Raw genomic sequence first — 21,096 nt, 5'->3', positions numbered from 1 at the left:
ATTGGATGGGTAACTAAAACTTGGGCGTAATAGCGAAAAAGCTAATCTCCAAGATCAAATTAGCTCGAACACTCGTAAAGACTTATCTCCGAGGCATTATCTATATGACAACGATAAGTTGCCGATATCTAATCGACGATCATTAGCCGGGCCTCGATCACAGCTAAGTGATCGATCGTCGTTTCACCTGCTGGCTGATATGACGTAAATCGTGCTACCTTTCCACTATTAATAGCTATTTGCTTGTCACAGCCAATCTCCGCTCTACCTACCACCATTCGGCCTATCGAAGAATCTAGTCAAATTTAAAGACTCAATTCGAGCGAATAATATGCCCGATGATCGATAAGAACACTTCAATTCTCATATAAAGTCGAGCTTTAAAAATAGTCCGTATTATACGGAAATTATACGCAGAATTAATTCTTTCCGTGTTGTAGCGAACCGTGTTAAGCGAAACCTTAAATCAAAAATGGGTCACAAGTCCTCAGAATTCTACTAGCAAGCCAAAATTTAAATATATTCCATTAAAATAAGGAAATAAAAGTTTCAAATAATAATTCTTCTCTGGAGAAGAAGTGAATATAAAATATAGATATTTAAGTATATATAAATATTCTTCTTTTTGTTATTTAATATTTTTGTAATCGATATAGGTCTTTTAGTCTGTGTCGTAGTCAGCAGATATTCTAAACGAATGTAACACCATTGTCTCAACCCTTCACGAGTAAGTGTTTTAAGACAGCCTTAAGACGAGCTTCCATTTAACTCACTAGCGCCACCACGGTCTATATCTCCAATAAAAATAACGTAAATATCGAATACATCCGTGATCTTGGAATTTTCTTCTTACTCATGTATATCATATCATTTCTACAATATAGTCGACACAAATTTTTCAAATAAAAATCAGACGAATCCATTCGTGTTAACCAAAACCATATTAAAGGAGATTCGGAAGTAATGCACACCAGCAGATGAAACTAACCTAAAGAAATATCACAAACCTAATATATTCTGAAATAATTTTTAATAATTTCAGGAATTCATACGATAAATAAAAGGTGACAAAATTTTATGAATCATGCTACGTAAAAACCGTGTTGCGAAAATAACATGTAATAGGAAGTCTGTCGCAATTTTTGCATCGCGTTGGAAGAGGGTTGCACGAGGCGGGAAATTTGAATGGGAAAATCGAGAACGAATAAAAGTGACGCTTTATCGCAAACCTAAGAAATATATTCTGAAATAATTTTTAATAATTTCAGGAATTCATATGATAAATAAAAGGTGACAAAATTTTATGAATCATGCTACGTAAAATCCGTGTTGCGAGAATATCGTGCAATAGGAAGTCTGTCGCAATTTTTGCATCGCGTTTGAAGAGGGTTGTACGAGGCGAGAAATTTGAATGGGAAAATCGAGAGCGAATAAAAGTGACGCGATTGGTCGGTTCTGTTTGGATCGAGGATCGACGCGGAGTGCCGCGTGATGCACCGAATAACATTTGTGTCGCGCGCCCGAATAATTGATCGTCCTTTCACGTGCCACACCGGACGTAAATCGAAGAGCCGTGGTAAAATCGTTCGTCGAAGAGGATACGTTAATATTCATGATCGAGATTGTCCGGGCTTGTCGAGCCGACGTGCATGATTATTTTCTCCCTTGGTCCAACAACCTATGAATTTCTTTCTTGGCTCTGACTAAAAACCACCGGAAACTAACCGTGTCAACTCGTAATGAATTTATCGATACAACTATCCGTCTACAGGATGAATTTATATGTACGCTATCTTATATCAAATAAAAATATCTAAGTGCTGGTAAACCTAAATAGTGGAACATCCACAAATAATATTTCCAAAATTTTGCCAATCTTCCTATCAATTTTTCTTTCAAAACAGCTGAGAATTTTTCTTTTCTATAAAAGGAAAAAAATGATTAAAAAGGATAAAAACTAATAAAAAAATAGGACAAATTTTGTACAGTAAAGTAATTAATTTGATATATGATGTTAAGAAAAATATTTTACAAATTTTTTAAGTGGAGGAATATTCAGAAGTAATATTTCAAAATTTCGCCAATTTTTGCAATTTTTGTTTCTATAAACAGTTGTCGAGAAGAATAAAGCAACAAATTTTTAAATTATATAAACTCTGTATAGTGAAGCAAAAATTTCAACACCTCTATACCAAGGAAAGTAGTCATTACCACCTCACTTCTGCAAACTTCACACCAAAGTCTATACCAAAAATCCTATCAACTCCTTTTCTTGGTTTCGATAAGCAATTCCAGCTAATAATAAGATTGCAGTTCCCAAAGCAGCAAGATAAAAGATCGATAAAATAACGAATGTCCAAAGAAATAGCCAAAAGATGGCCAAAATAACAAAAAGAAAATCAATAATTCTGTGTTAAAAACAAATATTTATCAAACACCATAAATATTCCAAGTTCTATCGATTTTTGCATCGTCATTTTCCAAAATCCTATTACCTCTACACCTTTCTTCTTTCCTCCCAGCAGAACGACTCTCGAGGATTACAGGTGCGAAAGAAACGAGCGAGAGGACGTCCCAAAGTGGAGGATGGGGGCCCGGAAAAGGTCGTAGGTGGAAGGAAGAATAATTTGATGAAATTCATCCGGTTCACGGGAAAACCGACTAGTTTCCACGAAACTTTACGAGCGCTGTTTGGCAAGCAGGTAGAGACAGTGGCGTACGCGACGCAGTCCACCGTTAACACCGACGATTTTCACCATCCGAGATCGGACACGATACCGGACGCGCGGCCAGCATAGTCATACGAGTATCCTCGTTAGCGGACGCCGAAATCGCCCTTTCACCTCGTCGATTCCGGAACGCTGGAAATCCAATGCAGAAAATACTGGAAAAATGGAGAACAATGGAATTTGCCGGTCCGCTAATGAATCACTGAAGTTCCACTTTCCTATGGGATCCATCATTACGATAACACGGTCCACAACACCTGATCCAATACCGAATCTCGTGATATGGGGCCCAAAAATTTGATTCTCTCGGGATATTGGTTCTAGTAATAATAATTAATCCTACAAGACCCGAAATAATTTTCTGAACGGAAATTAGCAGATCTATGGTTATAATTTTCATATAGAGAAATTCAGGAAACATAATTTTTTTCTTTTCTGCTTAGGTATGGTTAGTGAGGTACTCTATTTTTTGAATTTTCCTAAATTTTAGAGCATTAGACTGGTACTCAGCTTCCTATGTTTAAGATAAATTTTTATTTTTCGTTTTTTCGAGCTGCATTTGGCAAATAAGCCATTGGTATTTAAATAATTGAATCGAATTTTAATTCCAAATGGTACCTGTATCTTCTAATCTACATATACTAGAGACAAAACAGAAAATTTTCACAGAAATCCAGAATTATTTCATAATATAATTACCACGAAGACGAATTTACCGATGCAGTAAGTTTCAAGTATCTGACATACGCAACAATGATTCGATCCGTTCTATAAATCCTCTGAAATATAATAAAATCCACCAACCAAAACACCTATCACGAGACACATATAGAACGGAAGCAAGACACGCGAAGAGCGTGTTGCCCCGGGCCCCAAAATTTGATTTCAAAGAAAAATAAAATTTCCCAAAATCTAATAATATTCTGTCACAGATACAGTATTAAAATCGTATTTACAATAATTTGGAAATAAAGAAATGGTTCATCCTTTCCAATAATTCCTCATTCAAAAGCCCTAAAACTTATTCCGTGACCACTTACGATAGATCTAAACTTGTACCCCAAAGTATAGTATAGTAAGATAGGTACCTAGTCTAGGTGCATACGTTTACTATGATATATTTTGTAATTGACAGCGAATGGATTAAACGACCTCATCCTTTCCAATGATTCCCAAATCAAAGACCCTAAAACTTATTTCTTGACCACTTACGATAGATCTAAACTTGTACCCCAAAGTATAGTATAGTAAAATAGGCACCTAGTCTAGGTACATACGCTTATTACGAGATATTTTGTAATTGACAGCGAATGGAGTAGACGACCGCATCCTTTTCAATAATTCCTAAATCAAAGGCCCTAAAACTTATTTCTTGACCACTTACGATAGATCTAAACTTGTACCCCAAAGTATAGTATAGTAAAATAGGCACCTAGTCTAGGTACATACGCTTATTACGGGATATTTTGTAATTGACAGAGAATGGATTAAACGACCTCATCCTTTCCAATGATTCCTAAATCAAAGGCCCTAAAACTTATTCCGTGACCACTTACGATAGATCTTAACGTGTTCCCCAAAGTATAATATAGTAAGATAGGCACCTAGTCTAGGTACATACGCTTATTACGGGATATTTTGTAATTGACAGAGAATGGATTAAACGACCTCATCCTTTCCAATGATTCCTAAATCAAAGGCCCTAAAACTTATTCCGTGACCACTTACGATAGATCTTAACGTGTTCCCCAAAGTATAATATAGTAAGATAGGCACCTAGTCTAGGTACATACGCTTATTACGGGATATTTTGTAATTGACAGAGAATGGATTAAACGACCTCATCCTTTCCAATGATTCCTAATTCAAAGGCCCTAAAACTTATTCCGTGACCACTTACGATAGATCTTGACGTGTACCCCAAAGTATAATATAGTAAGATAGGCACCTAGTCTAGGTACATACGCTTATTACGAGATATTTAGTAATTAACAGCGAATAAATTAAACGACCTGTAGTGTCATTTTTGCGACAGCCAACCGGCAAACGGTAATCCCTCGAGAAGAACGAAATGGCAGACGATCTACACGGCGACTGAAGAGGATCTCGTCTGGTGACCAGTTGTTTGTCCAGGAAACCTAATAATAACGGTACTCATTGTCGCATCGACAGTCCCACGGCCGGTCTGGTCTGTTTAGAAGTACGCGTTCCGCCGGCATCGCGAGCGGACTCACGGGAGAGGAGCAGAAAACACGACTGTCCGGGTAAATGGACGAGTCTGAGTCGCCCTTGGATGCTCTCCTCCGCGTACGATACCCCCGTAGCCGCGATCAGAAACGAGGCCGAGCCGTTCGTGCGGAATACAAGTCCGAACACACGTACGGGACTTGAATAGTAGCATTGCCGGATACCGATCCGTGCACAGGATGACTTTTATTATTAACGCTAAACCCACCACGACCGGCCAAATCACCGGTGGATGAAGAAACGAAAGAAGGAGATGCTTGAAAAAGCATGCGATAATGTTGGGAAATTAATTACGTGAAATTATGCGAATTTTGGTTGCAGGAATTACCGATTATCACAGTGATGGCGAAGCTTTGGATATCGGCGTGTGAAGATTCGTGAGAAACCTAGCTTAACTGGGGTACCATGTTATATTTAGAAATTTTTATAATTTTGTACAGGTGTGAAAATGTTGTGAAATTAATTATGAGAAATTATGCGAATTTTGGTTATAGGAATTACCGATTATTACAGTAATGGTGAAGCTTTGGATATAAGCATATGAAAATTCGTGGAAAGCCTAATTTGGCCCGGGTGCTATGTTATATTTAGAAATTTTTACAATTTTATACAGGTGCGAATATGTTGGGAAATTAATTACTTAGAGATTACAGTAATTACCGATTATCACAGTGATGGCGAAACTTTGGATATAGACATATGAAGATTCGTGAAAAGCCTAATTTAACTCGGGTGCTATGTTATATTTAGAAATTTTTATAATTTTGTATAGATACGGAAATGTTGGGAAATTGATTATGCAAATTTTAATTGCAGGAATGACCGATTATCCCAGTGATGGCGAACCTTTTAATATCTGTCTGCATATAGTTTTCCCCATTGAAAATATACCGATCTCGTTATAATGATGAAGACAGCGAACCTGTTCAATTGTCTCTAGTCTGACGCTCTCTTTCAATCAAACTCATCTACAATTCGTAATATTTTCTGTATACAAATTAACCTATCTTCTACACAGCTTTCATTTGTACCTACAATTTTTCTAGAAATCGTTCGCTTAAACTCTACATTATTTTTAACACCGTCAGTACAAAGGTGCCATTTTTCCCATTTTTACCACGACATTGCTCTGATCACATTCCAAAAACGTTCTATCACGACCTCGCGGGTGCCTATCGTCAGATTGATCGCACGATCGCACGATAGATCGCGGGACCATGGTGGCTGGAACAGGCAGAAAAATGGTACCTTCCTCGGCCGGGTCCCGATAGCTGCGAAGTGGCGGAACGAAGGCGAGATTCGACGGTGATATTTATCGAAATATCGACATTCGAGCCCGCTTTAACGATCGCTTTAGTTCTACCTTCCATTCGACACCTGACCATCGAGTTACGGCACGCGAGTCGCTGGCGGAGGGACCTTTCCGCGGGACCGCGTCGTAAATTCGGCTCGGCCCTCTCTCTGGCAACAGCACCACCTATCGAACCGTTTAATTTTCCAACTCGATAAACCCGACACATAACACATCTCCGCTAATTAACAGGCGGCCATGTATAATTCATGTGCTATTTGCTAATGGGGACAGAAATACTCTCGAACGCTCCGCGCCGCGGAATTTCATACGCCGCGCGATTCCAGCGGAATGAAAGATCGGTGGATCGGTGTTTTATCTGCCGGATCGATTAACCGGAACTGCGAATCATATCGACGAAACGAAACGGGGCATTTCCGCGGATTTCACGCTAATCCGACATTGATTTCGCACGCCGAGCATCGGCTCCATACAGCTCGGCGTTTACGCCGAGCGGAGACGCGGCCATATTTTTCTAATTTACTCCGTCCTTTTCCCACTCTTTGCTTTCCCATTTTATCGCTATTATTTTCTTCCCCCTTCCCACCCTTTCACCCCGTTTTTATCCCCCGTTTTTACGACGCGAGTATTTTTATTTTTAACGACGATTTATTACCGCGAGTTTTCTTTTTTTTTTTATTTTTTATTTTTTTTTTTTGTCGTTTCGTTTCTTCGCTTTTTATTCCAGAGGATAAAATCTGGAGGTTCGGGCGGAAAGAGTCGCGCGAGTTCTAGCGTAAGATGGAGCTGTTAGGCGAATCGTGAAAGTGAGAGAAGGCTTCTTTTTTGGGAGCGAACCGCGCCGGAGAGAAATTGTGAAACTGTTCGGGAGACCAGACTCGTCTCTGATCTTTATCGTTCGTAATTATAACGATTTTTCGCGCCGCGAGACTCTTGCGTTTCGCTGAATATTTTTCGGCAAATTTTCTTTGCAACAGCGACGACGAGGATCGCGCGAGCGTGGAATGCGAATGTATTAACGCACACACGCGAGTATGTTGCATGCAAATGTTGATAATTTCAAAATTTTTTGGAAGACTGTATTTGTCAAACTCGTGCTTCGAAATGTGGAAAAGTGAATTTGTTTTCTGTCGATGCTGCATAAACTGCGAGTTTTTATTATAATTAGTATGTAATACGAAATATACTATTAAAATTTGATGATAACAAATGGGTCTACCTCGAAAAATAATTTTCTCCTAGAAAAGGTTCGGTCAAATAATTATTGTTATAACTATGCAAAATTTGCTGTATGTCCTGCAGAAACTACGCGTATTTAATATACAATATTAGTATAATAAATATATAATAAAAATATTATTAAAATTCGATAATAGAAAACCTATGTCGAAAAATAATTTTCTCCTAGAAAAGGTTCAGTGAAATAACTATTATTGTAACTAGGCAAAATTGGCTATATGTCCTGCAGAAACTATGCGTTTTTATTATACGACAAGACTATAATAAATATATAATAAAAATACTACTAAAATTAGATAACAGAAAATCTACATTGAGAAATAATTTTCGTCCAAAAAGAAAGTCAAATAATTATATCTGCATAATTACGTTTCTATTTGGATAAAAGTCAACCTTAATTTTGTCAAAATTATCTAAATATCTTTAGAAGCTGAAAAAAAATATTACGAATAAATTATGTTTTAGTATTAATATTCTACCAATATTTTACTTAGTGGTAATTAATCTTCCACGCCTTTTTTATCACTGTACTATCAAAAAATGAGTCAAAATAATTAATTGTAAACTTCTCCTTTCTCCAATCACTGAAAGAATATTTCTAGAAAATGTATTATCTATCTATAATTTTGTTTAAATATATTATATACATACGTGAAAAAAGAAATTTTTTTGAATATTAAACACGACATCGAAAGATTTTAGATAGCTACTTACTAACAAACAATAATAATTATCAACGTTATATACACATATTAATTCTCCACATTATTATAGTTATAACAAGTTTTGTTATTAATACTAAATAAAATTACAAGAACATCCGAGATAGCAAGTTTATAAAAATCGTGTCGATAATAAACGCGAACCTATATTAATAATTTTGATACGATAATTTAGGGACACGTGTCTAAGAATATTTAATACATTAAAAAGGAACACAATTATTATATTCTATCCAAACTTCCACCATTTCCCATTCCTCTTTCACAAAATATTATCAACATTCCCATGGTTTCAATACCAAAATTACCAAGTCAGTTCCGAATTTTTTATTTTTTTAATTAAAAGACAGGATTACCTTTAGATATCACTTTCGGATATTTAATTTTCCCAATTACTAAAGAAACGAAACTACTCTCGAGAAAATCCACGTCGACCTTTATCAAAATATTGCAGAAATTATCTGCACCTATCGAAATTTGCATAGCTGCAATTATCGTGATCCACCATATGAGCCTTTCACTGCACAAATCGATTAACTCGACTTTTTGAAAAATCTGAAATATAAAAAGTTGCGACTATACCAAACGCTTTGACACTTAAATTTAAGATTTTTCAAACAATGAAGTTAATCGATTTTCGCAGTGAACGGCTCGTATATACCATATTTAGACTCGCACTACAGGTAGTTGCAGGGTTAATATTACAGAGTCCTTTTTATAGTTGTTATTATATTTTTAGAAGATACGGGAGCGGAGTTGTCGGAGCATTAGAAACCCTATTCGACGCGACAAATGCGGCAGACGAGACGGCGAAACGTCTAGAGACGATCGAAAGGGATCGAAATTTAGCGAATTTCCCGGTTTCTTGCCCCCTTTGATGATCCCCCGGCCGATATTCCGGCCAGACGGCGGATACGTAAACCTACACGTCGAAAATAAATTTTGCCGAGTATTGCCGGTTCATTCTAAGGCGCATAGAATGATAGCTATTTCCGTTAAGGAGAAAAAAACCGGTGCCACTGTCTGTCCGTGGCTTCTAAAGATAAAGCGTCTGCAAGCGATTTAACGAGAAAATCACTCTGCTCCTGTCTCCATCCTGCCCTATCGAATTCGATTCCCCTTCGCCCTCCGACCAACCCTTCGCTCCGTTTCGAAAATCGTCGCGTACCAACGATGACGCGGAAAAATACCGAAAAAACCGACCGACTGGCTGCAAAAGCGAAAATAAAAATAAAAATCCAGTTGACTCTCCAAGTGCGCGCTTTTTCGCGTTCTTTCAACTCGATACTCTGCGTCTTCGTGCAAACTGCAGAGGGAGAGAGGGATGAAGAACCTCTGTCGACATTTTTCTATGCAAAATGTGGAATTTTTATACTCATTTCTGTATTATAACACCTTTTTTAATATCAAAATAATATGACACATCGAAATATATATAATTGCGAAAATTATGCAAGTGAAAAATCTAAAAGAAATGAATTTTTATTTTATGGCAATTTATCAAGGTCTATTTATGGGGTAGTTAAAAATAAACGGGTTGGATTGAAGTTGTAATCGTGTGATGATTAATTTTTTAATTTATCTACTTAAACATAAAATTCGTAATACCTTGGAACAAAATGTATATGATTTAGGCTACTTTTGTAACCAATATGACTAGAGAAAATAGAATTTTAGATCACACCAAATATTAATTATATTTGTGTCAAGCAATCTCAGGAAAAAAGAGATCTATAGATTTAATTAAATTAGGGATTGTTGATAAAAATTATTTGAAATTATTAAAGAAGAAAATCACTGATTTATAGATCACATCAAATATTAATTATATTTGTGTCAAGTAATCTTGTGAAAAAGAGATCCATACATCCGATTAAATCAGGGATTGTTGATAAAAATTATTTGAAATTGCTAAAGAAGAAAATCACGGATTTATAGGATCGATCCTCTAAGGATGGGCTATAAATATATTAATACTGTTACATTTCTATATTTTCCGTGATTTATCGCCGTTGTCACGAAGTATACATTCCGTGACGATAATTCTTCGACGGTGACAGCAAAAATTTGGAAACAGAGTGTTAATTCGTATCTGAACCGTGGGCTATGACGATGTCTCGTGCTGACCGCATGCTTCTAGCTTTACAATGCGCATAATACTTCGAAGATATGCGTGCAATTTTAATGGACCCAGCTATAATTCTAAAACGGTAGAAGATGGAAAAGAATAGTATACAACTATTCCAAAAGAATAATTTTTCTACACCAACAGATGGATATTTTTATTATATTTATCTGCAAGAAAGTACTAAAGTACTGAGATTGAAAATTAATTAATTTAAAATATAGAATTATTTTGTATTCGTTTTAATATTGTAGAGTGTCCCAAAATTCACGCAATATTTGAGTTTTGCCAACGAAAAATAAAAGACAGCATGAAAGCTGACAGTTTAGAGTTGTTAAAAATGATCGCTATATTAAAGAAATGCGTCTTCATAGTTGAGTAATATTTACAATTTACGTTTCTTACCAAAATTACATCTTGCATGAATTTTGGGACACCCTATAATACTAAAATGAATATGAAATAATGCTATATTTTAACTAATTGGACTTAGATAAGTTCAGGTAAATATTGCTTATGTAAATTATATTCAGTTTAGATAGCCTTATGTTATTGGAAGAATTAACAAAACCTCGAGCAGTAAATAATTTAATATTAAACCAAGATCTAATGACGGTTTTTAAAACTTTTATTAAAAATTTCGGATTTAATGTTATGATCTTCATGATTTTCTCCCAACATAGGTATAATCAATTTCTCAAAGTCCCTCATTATTCCATTTTTTTTTTAATTCCACTTCTTTTTTATTCGCCAGTTATTTGACCATGGTGAATTTACTATTAAAACTGCTAAATTACTTGAATAAATCCCTGAAGAATTAATTTATAAATATCTTCCAAAATCTTCGACTCCCAGTATCTCCTAAATTAACCAATTTCTAATCAAAACACCCTAAAACCTTTTATCTACGGAATAAAAATATGCATCCGTCGATACACAAAATAAAAACAGAAAAGAAATACAAAATTGCATAAAAAGAAAAATAAAGATCTAATAATAAATAAAATCTTCCTTGACACTAAAAGTACCGATCTTTACTGGATACCTAAACCTGAACGTAACGGGTATAGATAATACTAATTTTAGCGAAGATAAGTAAATATATTAATTACAGTTCTATCTCAACACGCGTGAACACTAATTTTTTTAAAAGCAGGTGTACGTTTCTAGTAACTGCGATAAGGAAAATTCTCAGACCAGTCATTTTATTTGAATTCCACAGTTCTGGTGTTTGAAAACGTCTCTACTTTCGCAATAAACATAGATACGTGAAGATCACAGAGATTTCCGGCTATACAAATTACAGAGAAATATACATATTATAGAGAAATATATAAATTGAAGAGAAATATACACGAGTATTTCGAAAGACAATCATAAGAGCAATGGCAAAGAGGAGAATAAAGAATAGGGAAATAGGGAATAGGAATAGGGAAATAGGGAATAGGGAATAGGGAAATAGGGAATAGGGAAATAGGGAAATAGGGAAATAGGGAAATAGGGAATAGGGAAATAGGGAATAGGGAAAATTCTCAGATCAGTTATTTTATCTGAATTCCACAGTTTTGGTATTTAAAAACGTTCTCACTTTCGGAATAAACGTAGATACGTGAAAATCACAAAGATTTTCGACTATCCAAATTACAGAGAAATATATAAATTGCAAAGAAATATACAGATACACGAGTATTTCGAAAGACAACCATAAAAGCAATGGCGGAAAGGAGAATAAAGAATAGGGAAGCAGAACAGAACGCGAAACGAGCTATTTTCCATTCGAAATCTATCAATGGCTAGAAAACGGCAAACGCGGATGTTGACTCATTGCCACTCTCACTTTTGCCGCGATTTGCATCGGATCTCTTCCACATATTTGCGCGCCCGCGATATCGCGGATGCGACCGCGTGTCGCCCGATTCGCATGTTGCGAAAATGTTCGGCATTTTCCTTTCTTTCCCGGCCGCGTTCCATCTTCCATCGCTGTAGGTAAATTCTCCAGCCGGTGCACCGACGCACCGGGTCCTCGCACACGTTTCTATTTATATTTTCGTGTATTCCGCGTCCGAATTTTCCCCAGAAGCTACTCATTCACTCGTCGATGAATTAATGCACGAGATGGGGCCTACAAGGGTGGCGCCTGGTAGCCATTTTTGTCTTCGCGATGGATCGAAAGATACCGTTCGACCAGAGAATCAGTGTGAGTTTTCGATGAACGGAAGTGGCCTAAGCGAACTATGTTTCGTTTCGAAATATCGAAAGTGTCCTGCAAATTCAACCCTTTGCACTCGAGAAGCAATCAAAAATCGATATTAATCGATATATTAAATTTAAAATAGAAATATATAACGAAATATCGAAATAAAATAATTCTACGTGTAATTTGCATATTTTAGAAAATATAACTTTATTGCAGAAAATCTTCGAATTGCTATTTTTCCGAACCGAGAAAATCGCCAAGTGCGAAGTATAATTAGAAAATTAATTAGCATAAAGGGACCAAAATTAATATAACTTCTTTTAGTATTTCGGATTCTTTGGTATTTTGACAAAAATTGTTTTCAATTTGTTTTAATGTAAAATAAGTAATAAAATTTTCGATCTTAATTTTTAATGGAGATACGTATCCATTTCGTTCGCAGTAAAATTATTGGAATTTTTAAAATTCGTATGAATTATGCTTGCGTTAAAGCGTCTTAAATGTAATTTTACTTTTATGGCGAGTGGAATTGGTTTTTGCGCAGTTTGACGTGGAAAACTCGATGAGCTAGAGTCATTATAGTGCAAGGGATTAATTGACAGGCGATTAACCGGTGTCCATTTCGTGATTGGGAATTGGTCGATGATGATTCATGGTACTTAGTATTGGATAAACATGGTTATCAAACGAGAGGTTTCGATCGTTACGAAGAAGATAAGAAATGTTGATAAGAAGGAGTATGGACGAATGACGATTATGGTTAACCCTTTTGCTACCCCTGCAAGTGAAAGCATTTTCAATTTTTGTGGAAAAAAATATATGAACTTGACTATCCAAGTGTTTCATGGTAATATATGATTCTGTGAATTTTAACATAGCAACACCTATTTTACATAGTTTCCATGTTACCAATATAATAATCTTCCCCACAGTATAATTTGCATAATTCTTTATACCGTTTTAAAAAATATCAATTTATTATATTTAATTTCATTCGAGATGACGTTAAATTTAAGATAAAAATGAAGATATGTCTATGGTATAAGAAAATGTACATACGTGCACTTTTAACAAGTATGCGTGATATGTAGATTAGTAGATGAACGAAAGAGTTAATATTATTTGCAAAAAGATTCTCGATGCACGAGATTGAACGAAGGTGTCCCCTTGTATTATAGTTCGAGGAATGAGCGCGGCTGGCAATGTTGTTATGTACTACTTTCTGTTATCTACTATTATTACGTACGACTAAGTGCCTCAATGACTATGAAACCTCGAAAGTATTTCCATTCCGCGACTTTTAAAGGCCACGCAAGATTTATGCGTTTCCTTTTAGAAACTAATTTTGCGACTGTCTGAAAATAGATTTCGTTCGAATGTTAGACTTCGCGTGAACCTGAAGGCGTGTTTAAAATTATTTGTTGTATCGAAAAAATAATTCTGAGAAAATATTTGCCATCTTGGAAAACGGATATATATTAATTCTCTGCATTCGGATATTTTATCATACGCTGGAAGAGCTTATATCTAAAAATTCGATAATCGTTTTTAAAGTAAATAAAAAGAAATTATTTTTATTCGAGGAGCGAATTATTTTACAAAAATCGGTGAAGAATTCCCGAATTTGTTCATCGTCGATATAACATATATATAACGCTATTACGATTTCTAATAACGTATCGCGATCAAAATTACGAAGATCGATACTTTGAGAACTCGAATATACGCGATTTTGCATAAATTCGATAAATCGAGTGAAAACGTGGTAAAAAGGACAGAAAAAAATTTTGCATAAAGTTAAAATCGGGGTAAATTAAATATCGATCGTTAATTTTTATAATTTATTAAATGCAAGGAATTAATTTTATACTATATCGTATATATGTATTTTTTATATTACGTTTGGTTATATTTTAGAACACACTTTACACGCGAATTTCTATGTTCGTAAAATGGGAATTTAGAAACAAAGTTAGTAGATCCGCTGGTCGGACAAGAGCTCGTTTCGCGGCGCTGGCCGTTGCGAAAGCGACGACAATGGCGATCATTTGGCCGCTAATTAACACCGATGCGAGAAGAATCGGTGTTGCTGTGTCGCTGCGGCGTGTCAAGAGGACACCGATTCTCGCTACGCGGCCACGGGTTGCCGTAATCCAGATAATTACCATCACCGTTCTCCCTCCCCCCGGAATAAAATTCTTTTTTCCACGAAACTACCACGCCACGGTTCGGTTCCTTCTCCATCCTCTATACAATCCTCGAAGTTCGATACACCGACCGAATCCAGAAACGCAGTCTGCCATTAACGACTTACGAGTGCGAATTTCGATAAGGAAACTCGATAAGAGAACGAGCAAGATTCACGCGAATTCACGGGTTTCCACGCGGGCAAACTATGACTGGTCATTTCAGAATAATCCGTGCAATCGATATAAATAACCTGTCGATCGAGTAATCGAAAAGCATTTCCGCCTTATTTGCCCAATCGACTCGTAGATAAGGTTAATAAAATTCGTTATCAATAACGTGCAATGCACGAGAAATGCATCGCGGCAGGTAAAACGATAACTCGTACTTATTGGTTACCTTTACCGGTGTTTCTAGGTTATGTCAAAGATACGCGCGAAGCGTGTTAAAACGAGGCTGAATATCGGGAGAAAGAATGATGGAAATGCGTAAGGACGGGGAAAAAAATTTGCGAAACACGGCGCGAAGAGAGACACGTATTAAACCGATGACAACGATCGGCGACACGGATTAGAGGAGAAGGGGTGGGGGTAAGAGGCGGGGAAGGTTAATTTTACGCGACGCTATGGAAATCCGAGTCGATACGTCAAATCCTCTCTGCACGGGATACACGCGAACTCGTATAATACCGCGGCTACACGAGGCCGTCTCTCGTTTTTGTTCCTCTTATTCTGTCTACGTCGTCCGCTGTACGCTTCCATTTAACAGCTAGCAGTAGCGGTGCACTGACTCGAAAGTCTGGGAATCGAAACCGCACGGATTCCCCGGCGGCGGCCACGAGCCGCCGACGCGGCTAGACGCGGACCGAGAAAATAGCGAAATTTTACCGACGTATACAGCGTGTATAAGGAACGGGGCGCGTCGTCGATGTTGGAAAAGAGACACGGGCGCGCACACACGGATGATGAGCGAGAAAAAAAAATAATCGAAATAAGGATACGTATTGGCGACGAGAAACAGTTAAGAAACAGTTAAGAAGCGAGAGAACGACATTTTCTCGTTCGGTCCGTCAAAACTTGCCCAATGATGATTTACCGTGTCACGTACGAACGAGAGAATTCTTATTGGTAATTGTTCGATGCAGGATTCTTATTGGCGAATAGCGTTCGTAGACAACGATACAGCGACAACGATCGTCGTTAGTTTTTCTCTGTCGCAATTACTCTCGCGTGTGCGGCGTGGCTTTTTTCCCCCCGAAAGGAAAAATAATCGACAACGCGGCCGTCAACGTTGAAGACGTTCTGTCCAGCGGATAAGAGATGGATTGCGTGCTAACCTGAAAGTCTAGCGAGGAATCGAAGCATGCCAGCGGCGGAAGACAGGCAATGAGCCGCGGTTCCAGCGACCAGAATTCCACCGGCGATCGGCATTTGTGTTTTCCTCCTCTTTCCCCAATTGTCCTGCGTGTGTGTGTATGTGTGTGTGTAGTCGATCTGGCCTCTCGTGTTGCGTTCCTCTTCGCTGTGTGCCAGAGAAAGAGAGGTGGGGGAACGGAGCGAAAGAGAGACAAGGACAGAATATGGCCAGGGGTGACGCGAGTCCTAGCCTAACCTAACCTCTCTTCCTCCTTCGGTGTAAAGGGACACACAGGCACGCACCGGATGAAATGCAAGATCCTCTTTGGACGGGGGCAAGCACGGGACAACCGGTCGCGCACTGTTTTTCAGTCCATGGCACACACTGTTCCCATGCCCGTGATTTTTCCTCGGATCTTTGACACTCCCGATTCGCCTGGACAGCCGGTTTCGTTTACGTGTCGTACCGTGCGCGCGTGCCGTGCCGTGTCGCGCCAGTGAAAACTCTGCCAGCGCACAGACAGGAATGGTATAGACTGAGACAGACGTACGGCCGACGGGATAGATAAATTGGCCTTCAGCGAGAGAGAGGGAGAAAGAAACAGCCCATTAGGGGGGAGGGGAGAAGCGCGTACGACGGCGTAAAGTCCGACCACGGCCTCTACGGGATGCGAGAGAAAGAGAGACAGATCTTCTCTCGCTCTCTCCCTCCGAGTACTCTCCGTGTACACTTCGACACGATGTTGTCACGATTCACGCACTCATTCGTTTCTCGACGTTCGAGTAGTAGACGTGTAGAACCGCGCGCACTTTAGGAACTTCTACAAAGGTTCAAAGAAAACCTGCTCGTGGCGACTGGAAACGGACGTGTATACACGGCAAATACGCGCGCGTTACACCGCGCTCCTACGCTTCGAAACACTGCTCTTACTCTCCCGCAAATCACGAAACTCTCTCTCTCCTCCCATAAGCTATTTTACAACGACGATAACCAACAACGCGAACATGCGCTATCGTAGCAACGCACGATGTGTCTGTACATCAGAAACAATTGTCCTTTCGATATTCGTGCTGTTACTCGTTCTTGCTCCTCTTAAATATGTCATCGTGACCGCGCAGTGAGAATCGCGGTGTTGTTCGCGCTGCTCGTGGGCCCTGACGGGCCCTCGCGGTTCTATTGGCAGCGACACTGCACTGTCAGACACAGACTACGATAGAACAGTCGAGCGACGACTGACTCCTCCACTCGCGAGCCACCAGCAACGTTGCCACATCACTCCCGAGTCTCGATCGGACAAGTCTTCGGCCACCGACGGACAGGTACGACGGTCACTGCGTTCTTGGTGCTGGCGCGCGACCGACTGTTCCATTCGATTTGTTCTCTCCTCTTCTCTCTACCTTCTCATTTTCCTCTACACACCGTGCTTCTGTTCCCCTTGTCGCCTATCCTGTCCTGTCCTGTCCTATCCTGTTCTATTCTATATACGTCAAGTGTTCGCCAAACCCAGTCGTTTTCCGCTTTGCCACACGACTTGTCACCGATTCTCAGAGCCTTTCACAGCCTTTACTCTCGCATCGTTCTCTCGAACCCGGCGTGTGTCGCGACGAAGAGGCTCACGCTGAGCAACTGATCGCTGTTGTCGCTACTATCGACTGCGGATTCAGTCGGTGGTGCATCGAAATCCACCGAACACCGAGATCCGAACGAGCACACAGCACCGAGCTAACTGGCCACATCTGCTGCCGATTTGCTGGCAGCTCTGTTAACTACACGGCCGGCCAGTCTGCCTCTGCCAGCCAGTATGCTCCCTCGCTTTCTTACTCTTGCCTACCAGCAGCCTGCCAGCCTTCTCCAATCGGCCGAGCCTACCTCTCTCGTGTATTCTCTTTGCCTCCCTTCCCTGCCACGCCGCTCTCCTTCTCCTTTCCTCTTGCCCTTCCCTCTGCTCTCCTCTCATTCACTCGCTCGCTCACTTTCTCCATCCTTCTTCCACCGCGACTCTCGCTTCCACCTACCACCTTCCTATCCCGTTCTCCGTTCAATCCTTCGCTTCTCGCTCTCCATCGAATGAATGGTTTTAGTTCGGGAGGGCGGCCGTGCCGGAAACAGCCGATTGCATCCGGAAATCACCGAGCCCGTACTTCCCGCATTAGAGCGCTTCTTGAATAAAATTCCATTCTTTCTTCCTTTCTTTCCTCGCCACGTGATATCTTTACGACCTAACTTTCTTCCCAATTCGTCACCTCGACGTTCCCTGCAGACAGGAATTTACCAAATAATTTTTATCCACCGTATTCCCTGCAGCAAAATTCGCCGTTGTTCTACTCACCGTTCTCCGTACAGGGTGTAATCCGTTGTACTGGCTCGCGTTCCACGAACCTTTTCGTGTAACTTTTCGTGCGTGAAATTGTAATACGTTTTGACGCGTGCATTTCGTTTCTAATGCACGCGCTTCTGCGCGTGTTTTCTCTTCTTCCTTCCTCTCTTTTTCCCGTTTCCTTACATTGTTCCATCCACGCCGCTTCTCTTCATGGTGTGTCCCGTAACGGTAGTTAAATTGTGTATCAGTCGCTCGTATGAACGCATTTGCATCATTGTACTATTTATGCAAATAGTCTTTCCTATTACAATGGAGTCACCTATGACGCGCATATTTTAGCTTACCTTGCCCTAATTTCCTTTTTTCATCCTTTTGCGAGATGCGATCTGAAATTTAATAGACCATCGTAAAAGCTGATTTCCATATTGGCGATGATTATATGCATATGTAAAACGATCATGGCGCGTTTATTCGTATGGAAATTCCGTGATTTTTGGAACACGCGTGCAGCAGCAGAAAAATCGTGAACGGATCGCATGTTCCATATTCTGTGAAACTGGAACAGTATTTTAGGCCGAAAATTGGCGCCGATTAAAAGAACTGCAGCGTCTGGTGAACTAAATTATGCAAGAAAAATATACCGAAACTCTTCGGGGAGATACGTCAGTGGTGGAAACGCTGCCGCCTCGACTGCCATCGTGCGTGTATTTTTTAAACATTTCTTCAAGATCCGCTCAAGCATGGAACGTTGAAAGCGGGCATAATTTGTGGATACAGTTATGACGATTCAAATTAAACATCACGATTCAAGTTCTTTCCTGTTTACTTGTCCAACTTTCTATAAAAGAATATCTCACTTGTTTAAACGTACCTCGAGGGGCAAGGAAAATAGCAACTAGATAGATGAACCTGATAATAATGGCCGATGAACGTCACGAAATATAACTGACTATGTTTGACGACAAACTTAACCGTTTATTTACAGGGAGCGATGATATCGCTTTCTATTTTACCGGCCTTTTTCATCGAATTCCACCGGTCGTATTAATTTTAATTCACGTAACGATAAAAATCTCGCATCGCATTATGCAAGCTAGTACATGACGTAATGCGATGCGCCGATTCATAAAGTGCAATGAAACACATGGAACGGTAATCGGAATTGTCTTTTAACGCATGCATTCCGTGCACATACTGCGACATCTAGCTGCAACACGTGGAAACTTGTAATAACAAGGTTCAACCATCCACCGTTACGCGGCTCTGTTCACTCTTCAATTATTCCCATCCTTTTACCATAATAATAAACAAATTTTACACCTTTTCAGGAAAGCAAATTCGAGTTTAATTACCAGAAGATATTCTTAGGACACCGCTAAATATTTTTAACTCTTTTAAAACATTCCAACAGAAGAGAAAAATGATAAAAATTCGCTTTTAATACCTCCAAACTCAACTTATTCCCAGCTTATTGTTACAACTCTCTAGACGATTTTTATAAATATTTCAAGCAAAATTGCGAAAAAAATTGACGAGTAAACGTAGAGTAGAAATAAAATTCTTTAAATGTACAGTCACAACATTGAGCCTCAACTTGCCACGCAGCTCGAAAGTAAAAGAAAAAAGAGGAAAACGGTGAGAAACAATAGGCCGCAGGGGCAGGTTCCTCGAGATTGCGTTCGCATAAAGGACATCTGAAATATATTTAAAAATAGTGCGAGACTATTGAAGCATTTCGCCTCAGCTGGCCTCTCGCCTTGGCGAGAGAACATCTGCGGAGCAATCTCGATCCTTGCGTCATTATTCTTTGTGACCGCGCACCATCGATTCACAGGTTACCTCAACCATGGAAATTAATCAACCTTAGACCATGATCAGAACTGATAATGGGAAAACGTGACGTTCATCGTGGCCAAGATTCACCGATCGAGAAACTCGATTCTATCATCTGCTCTGTTCGTCTCTTTTTCTTTTCTTCACCGTCATCGTCCTTCTTCTTCTTCTTCTCTTCGTCTCACTTTTTTTCTTTTCTCTGTAGATCACAATTCAATCGAAGATCTGTTCGATGAAGCGATTTGTCTGGACGCGGTTAGAGGGAACTTTATCGTTCACCGGCCGTGAAAATAGCGAGACGGGAACGTTGTCGATCGAATTTCGCGAGTCCAGCTGTAGAAGAACGAGGCAGCGTGAACGCGATACAATCAATTATCGATTAGGAAACTGCAATTTTCAGCGAACGATTCCTGATTACAGACCTTTTTCTACGTAACTGTTACTGAGCCAGACAAACGTTCGTGCACGGTTAATCAATAATATGCGTATCGATCATTTATTCTCACAGAAAAGCGGTGCACGTGGATGAACCCATCGTCAGCAAAGGAAACAAATGTCGGTTCTTAATACTTTTAGTGCATTAACGACGTAATAATTATTTTCCACGTGTATAAGTATAATTTAGTAAATTATCCATAGGTGATTTGAATATTTGCGTTGAATTCACCAGCAGAATTGAATGTGTATTGCAATGGGTATTCCATTTGTATTGGAATATTTTCTTACTGGTTTGTTCTCATTATTTATATTCTGTTTCAACGATTATAGATTTCTTCCAATTTTAACTCTCTATAACATCATGTAACTTGAAATTTACTATTCGTGTAAT

At 39.0% G+C, this 21,096-nt stretch overlaps 1 protein-coding gene across 1 annotated transcript in view; it reads right to left on the bottom strand.

Annotated features, from left to right (window-relative positions):
- The window catches only part of LOC108546172 (uncharacterized), a 113,692-nt gene extending 95,832 nt beyond the window's left edge, over positions 1-17,860 (bottom strand). The window contains exon 1 of the mRNA XM_017898121.1: positions 16,095-17,860. Coding sequence (XP_017753610.1) covers positions 16,095-16,188 — 94 coding nt within the window. The 5' untranslated portion in view covers positions 16,189-17,860. The remainder of the gene's footprint in view (positions 1-16,094) is intronic.
- Positions 17,861-21,096: the final 3,236 nt, after the last annotated feature.

Source organism: Eufriesea mexicana, unplaced genomic scaffold (assembly GCF_001483705.2).
Source record: "Eufriesea mexicana isolate 0111107269 unplaced genomic scaffold, ASM148370v2 scaffold611, whole genome shotgun sequence".
NCBI classification, from domain to species: Eukaryota; Metazoa; Arthropoda; class Insecta; order Hymenoptera; family Apidae; genus Eufriesea; species Eufriesea mexicana.
This window is presented reverse-complemented; position numbering and strand designations above follow the sequence as displayed.